A 6,262-nucleotide genomic window follows, 5' to 3' on the forward strand; every position below is an offset into this window, starting at 1 on the left:
TGGTGATGAGAGTGACGAGTTGGAAGATGGGGAGGTGCGGGATGACGCAGCGGGCTTTGGGGGCGCTGCGGACAACGGCGACGTTAGTGTTTTACAGGCATCCGCAGTGACGAAGACCAAAGTCGGGACGGCGGCGGTCCAGGTGGCGGCGCCCAGAGGACGGCCCAGGGAACGGACCTCGACACTCACAGGTGAGGGTTCCTGGTGGGCAGCCTGGGAGGACGGTTCCCGGGGGGGGGAGGGGTGTAAGAGGACTTGCAGGTCAGTGGGAGTGGGAGACGGGTCGGTCCGGGAGCCGGAGATGCCATCGGGCAGTCCACTTGAGGATGGTGAGAAGGTGGACGGTAAGTCGGTGACTACGGGGGTGCAGACGGACAAAGGGGATGGTAAAGAGGAGAAAGGGGTGAAGGTCCCAAAGAAACGGCCGTACATGGGGTTGGCGATGCCATTGGGCTCACAGGCGCGAGTGGTGATTGGAGGGCATGGCAGGGGAGGTGTGCAGAAAGGTGTGAAGAGAGCGGTGAGAGAGGTCGAGAGTGTGCGTATGTATCCGGAACCGGTGCTTGAGCTGGATTATGGTGATGAGAGTGACGAGTTGGAAGATGGGGAGGTGCGGGATGACGCAGCGGGCTTTGGGGGCGCTGCGGACAACGGCGACGTTAGTGTTTTACAGGCATCCGCAGTGACGAAGACCAAAGTCGGGACGGCGGCGGTCCAGGTGGCGGCGCCCAGAGGACGGCCCAGGGAACGGACCTCGACACTCACAGGTGAGGGTTCCTGGTGGGCAGCCTGGGAGGACGGTTCCCGGGGGGGGGGGAGGGGTGTAAGAGGACTTGCAGGTCAGTGGGAGTGGGAGACGGGTCGGTCCGGGAGCCGGAGATGCCATCGGGCAGTCCACTTGAGGATGGTGAGAAGGTGGACGGTAAGTCGGTGACTACGGGGGTGCAGACGGACAAAGGGGATGGTAAAGAGGAGAAAGGGGTGAAGGTCCCAAAGAAACTGCCGTACATGGGGTTGGCGATGCCATTGGGCTCACATCTCTCCGAGAAACTCAGGGCACGGATTTGGAGGCACGAATTCGTGGATGTGTTTAAGTTACTCCATAGGGAGGTGCAGGCTAAGGAGGGCTCGAAAGAGGAAGAGTGGGAGCTGACTAGACGCCCCAGGGTGCCAGTGACAATGGAGAACTGGACATCAGCGTTTTTGATTTATGCCAGTATCTACTGTGAAAAGTATCTGGACAGGGCGATTGCGTTGTTCAAGTACATGGACATCATTCGCAAGGCTCAGATGCAGTTTGGGGGATTTGCATGGCTGAGTTATGACGAGGAGTTTAGGGCCAGGGTCAGTGCGAATCCGGAGAAAAGCTGGGGGGAGGTGGATCAGGAACTCTGGGTACAGTGGATGGCGTCCACGCACTCCACGGCATCCACCCACACGGCCTGCGGCTTGCCGGTAGTGTATCGGTCCTTTCCGCCGCGTCCCGCCCAAAGCGGGGCCGGAGGTGGCGCAGTGCCCAGCACCATCGTATCGGGTCAACAGCCTAAGCCGGGTGAATATTCCACAGGGGCCTGTTGGAGCTACAATAAGGGGTACTGTTCCCAGTACCCCTGTAAGTTCAAACATGAGTGCTCGAAATGCGGTGGGAAACATGCTCTCACTCAGTGTCTCACACTTGCTACGCCGTCGGAACAGTGGAGGAACGCCCGCAGGCGTGGCCACCCTGGACAGAAGGGCGCCTACACCGGTTAGGGTGGAGGCGATGGCCCCGTGGCTCTCATGCTACCCGGATCAGGAGGCGGCGGCGCGGCTTTTCTGGGGTTTCACTGAGGGTTTTAGAGTGGGCTATCAGGGCCCCAGGGAGCGCCGTTGGGCCGACAACTTGCGATCTGCTAAGGAATTGCCTGGGGTGGTGGCCGCTAAGTTGAGAAAGGAGGTTGAGGAAGGAAGGGTGGCTGGCCCGTTTACTGACTGGTCTTTGGACGATCTGATCATCTCTCCGTTGGGTGTGGTGCCGAAGAAGGAGGAAGGGGAGTTTAGGATGATACACCATCTGTCGTGGCCGGAGGGCCAGTCAGTGAACGATTTCAATGCGGGAGAGGATTCTAGGGTGCTCTATGCGTCGGTGGACGATGCGATCCGTCTGGTGAGGGTGTGTGGGGCAGGGGCTGAGTTGGCGAAATGTGACATCAAGTCAGCTTTCCGACTACTGCCCATTCACCCGGCGGATTTCTCGCTCTTGGGAATGCAGTTTGGTGGGGCCGTCTACATGGACAAGGTTTTGCCCATGGGGTGCACCATCTCCTGCGCTCTGTTTGAGCTATTCAGCACTTTCCTGCAGTGGGTCATGGTGCCAGTCAGTGGGTGCTGAGAGGTCACTCATTACTTGGATGATTTCCTCTTCCTGGGGAGGGCGGATTCTGGGGATTGCGGCAGGGCCCTGTCGCGGTTCCAGGAACTGGCTCTTCATTTTGGGGTGCCTCTAGCACCGGAGAAGACGGCTGGTCCCAGCTGTTGCTTGACATTCCTGGGGATCGAGCTGGACTCGGTACAGTGGCTAGCGCGCCTTCCTGCTGCCAAAGTGGCGGAAATACTGGCTTGTTTGGAATGGGCGATTGAAGAAAAGCGGATCCCGTTGAGGGCGGTTCAGAAGCTCCTTGGTTTCCTTAACTTTGCGTGTAGAGTGGTGAGAGCAGGGCGGACGTTCTGTAGGCGGCTCGGCATGGCCATGTCGGGGGCGGTACTCCCACATCACAGAGTCAGGGTTTCCATGGGGGTGCGTCCTGATTTGAGGACCTGGATTGCGTTCCTGAAGGAGTTCAATGGTGTGCCCCTGGAATTTGAGGAGGAGAGGGCGGTCTGGCAATGCCAAATTTTCTCTGATGCAGCTGGGTCAGCGGGGTTTGGTGTTTTCTGGGACGGGAGGTGGTGCGCGGAGAGCTGGCCGGCTCACTGGCTCAAACAGGGAAGGAGCATCGCTTTCTTGGAATTTTTTCCTCTGCTGGTGGCTTTGGAGGTGTGGGGGGGGGGAATTCAGGAACAGGTCAGTGCTCTTCCATGTGGACAACATGACGGTGGTGGAGCTGGTGAATCGTCAGAGGGCGAGGGACCTGAGAGTGCTGCGGCTGTTGCGGAGGTTCATGTTGGCTTGTCTGCGGCTGAATGTGGTGTTTCGGGCGAAGCTTGTCCCTGGGGCGAATAATGACATTGCGGATGCTTTGTCTCGTTCACAGTGGCAGCGGTTCCGGCACCTGGCACCGGGAGCGGATGCATGCAAGACCGAGCTGACGGCCGGCATCTGGGCCTTGGGGGAGTAAGGATGATTGGCCTGGTGGAAGGGTCTGTGGCAGAAATGACGAGGAGGACGTATCGCTTGGCATGGTCTGAATTTAGTGCTTTCATGGGTTGGAGTCTGGATAGTGTCGTCTGTGTTGAGTCTGGGGTGGAACAGGGACTGAGACGTTTTGTGTTGGATTGTATTGACAGGGGCTTGACTGCGGCTACAATTTCTGGTAAATTGGCGGGGATATCCTTTTACTGTGCTTTGTTTTTGGGTTTTGATCCGTCCAAAGACGTGATCGTGAGCAGGATGTTGCGGGATTGGGGCAGGGAATGTAGGAGTGGGGGGGGCAGGCTGCGGGAGGCAGTTACGTTTGAGTTATTGGTCCGGCTGATGGGGTGTTGCCGGAATGTTGTTATGACCTGTTTGAGGTGGGCCTTTTCCGTTTGTGTATGGTGTGGATGTTTTTCGGGGCGTTCAGGGTGTCTGAGCTGTTGGGTACCAGGGGCGTGGCTGACAGGTTGTTTGAGGAGGTTCGGGTGGATGGTGGTCACCTGTGTATTTGGTTGCGGTGCTCGAAGACGGACCAGTTGAGCAGGGGTAAATGGGTATGGCTGAAGGAGACAGAGGGCGGGCCGGTGTGCCCTGTGGGTGAATGGCGGACTTTCCTGGGAACGGCGAGTGTGGCGCGTGGGGAAATCTTTTGTCACGCTTCAGGTGCGAGATTGACGGCGGGCCAGTTGTTGGCAGTGTTGCGCAAGGCTTTGCGGCGATTGGGGTTGGATGCGTCTGGTTTCGAGACTCACTCTTTTAGGATTGGGGCTGCGACAGCTGCGGCCCGGTTGGGGTGGTCTTGGGATAGGATTCGGCGGATCGGGCGCTGGAAATCCCGTTGTTGTGAGAGATATGTGAGAAAATGATAGGGTCCCAGGCAGGGTTGGTTGTTTCATGGTTGTTGTTTCTTGTTCTAACATCTTTTTATTCGTAGGTTGCGTGGGTGGACCGGGAAAAAAAACGGTGACATGGATTGTTGGGCACTCCTTCGTGCATTGGGCATCCAAAAATGCGGAGCAACAGGTTTACGGCCGTAACCTGGGACTGAAAGGACACTTGCACGAGGTACAATGGTGGGGCAAAGGCGGCATGCGATGGGGGGCACTTCTGCCCTGGCTCGCGAACATGGTCCCGCAGAGGGGATGCCCTGATTTGCTAATCATACATCTCGGTGAAAATGATCTGGTGCAGCTGTCAGGTTTGGCGCTTTTACAGCTCATGCAGAGGGACCTTGAGGTACTGAAATCTAGGCTTGCGGGAACCTGCATTGCCTGGACAGAGTTGGTCCCCAGGAAAGTGTGGAGAGGGGCGATGAAGCATGGGGCGATCGAAAAGGCACGACGGAAGCTCAACAGGGCAATGAGACTATACTGTGCTGACAAGGACATTAAAGTGATTGCTCATGGAGGGATTCGACTGGAGGAACCGCTGGCTTTTAGGGACGACGGAGTACACTTGTCACGGCTGGGCAATGCTTGGTACATGATGGAGATGCGTGATGTTGTGAGCAAATTATGGAACGAGAATATCTGGTGTGTCAGGGAGTGATTGCGGGTGTGCTGGAACGGGCGAACTGACCTGGGTAGGAGGGGTGGGGCAGGGAACCGCCCTACAGGGGGTTCCCTGGTTGGCGGTACTTTGAAGGGACAGGGGGGTCAAGAGCAGGCACACCCATCCCTTGGGGGGGGAGTTCGAATGGCGGATAGAGGCATGATTGGAAGGACGCAAGGAGCGGGCTGGATGACAAGTGATTGATGGGCAGGAATAAGGCATGGTATGGAGTTTCTAGGGGTTTGTGATGAGGTGGAACGGGTGAAACGAATGAGGGGGAAGTGTGAGTGGGGGTATGATGTTATTTACTTGTTGATGTTTATGGTTATGTACAGATCACGCAGCCTGGTCTAATAAAATGGCCTTTTACGCTTACACACTGCGTGGTCTGTTTATTGCGCGATGCCGGGCCCTGGGGGAAGCACAGTCGCAGACTAGTCTTCCCCCGGGGTCTTTCGCGCAGGATAGGACAGGCAGGGGAAGGGGAGGAGTTAGGGGGTGGGGTATATAGGCGCAGGGGAGGAAGGGAACTTCCTCTTCCTGCGCCTGGCACCATCGGGAGGGGAAAAAGAAAGGCCACCCACCCACCCGGCAGTTGGAGGTGGTTTTTTGGGTAGGTCCTTGGCGTTGCCAGTTTAGGCCAGAGCTGCTTTAGGCAGTACTTTGAAGGGACAGTGGGGTCAAGAGCGGGCACACCCATCCCTTGGGGGGGAGTTCGAATGGCGGATAGAGGCATGATTGGAAGGACGCAAGGAGCGGGCTGAATGACAAGTGATTGATGGGCAGGAATAAGGCATGGTATGGAGTTTGTAGGGGTTTGTGATGAGGTGGAACGGGTGAAACGAATGAGGGGGAAGTGTGAGTGGGGGTATGATGGTATTTACTTGTTGATGTTTATGGTTATGTACAGATCACGCAGCCTGGTCTAATAAAATGGCCTTTTACGCTTACACACTGCGTGGTCTGTTTATTGCGCGAATGGAAGCCATGAAGCGGCCTTGTAGAGGGCTTACATCTGAGTGTTTTAGAAACTCTAATTGTTGTAGAACTCAGTTGCTTGGAAACAGTGATACTCTCTTGTTTCCTGATCATTGCATCTGCCCTCTGTGGATAGCACTTCCTCCCATAGAGTGTGTGAGAACTGGTACAGGGGACATTCTAATCTCCGACTTTTGTATGGCCCTCCAAAGCCTGGAAGACTCTGACAGGAAAGCGGGGAAAACAAAAACAAACTCGGAGGCGAGTCGCCCAGGAAAACAAAATGGCGCCCAGAGGAGTGCAGTAAAAGAACACGGAGAAGTATGCGGCGTAGAACCTACCGGCGGCGTGCAGGGATTCAGAGCACATCGCATAGCGCGCGAAAGAGCGAGGCAAAAC

General features: G+C 56.5%; 1 protein-coding gene across 1 annotated transcript; it reads left to right on the forward strand.

Annotated features, from left to right (window-relative positions):
• The first annotated feature begins 301 nt into the window (after positions 1-301).
• On the forward strand, positions 302-4,882 carry LOC144756519 (uncharacterized). The gene is made up of 2 exons (XM_078646313.1): positions 302-767; positions 4,269-4,882. Exons 1-2 carry the CDS (start codon positions 302-304, stop codon positions 4,880-4,882), a joined length of 1,080 nt encoding a protein of 359 aa, XP_078502439.1.
• The last annotated feature ends 1,380 nt before the right edge of the window (positions 4,883-6,262 follow it).

This window comes from Lissotriton helveticus, chromosome 5_1 (assembly GCF_964261635.1).
Source record: "Lissotriton helveticus chromosome 5_1, aLisHel1.1, whole genome shotgun sequence".
In the NCBI taxonomy this organism is placed as follows: domain Eukaryota; kingdom Metazoa; phylum Chordata; class Amphibia; order Caudata; family Salamandridae; genus Lissotriton; species Lissotriton helveticus.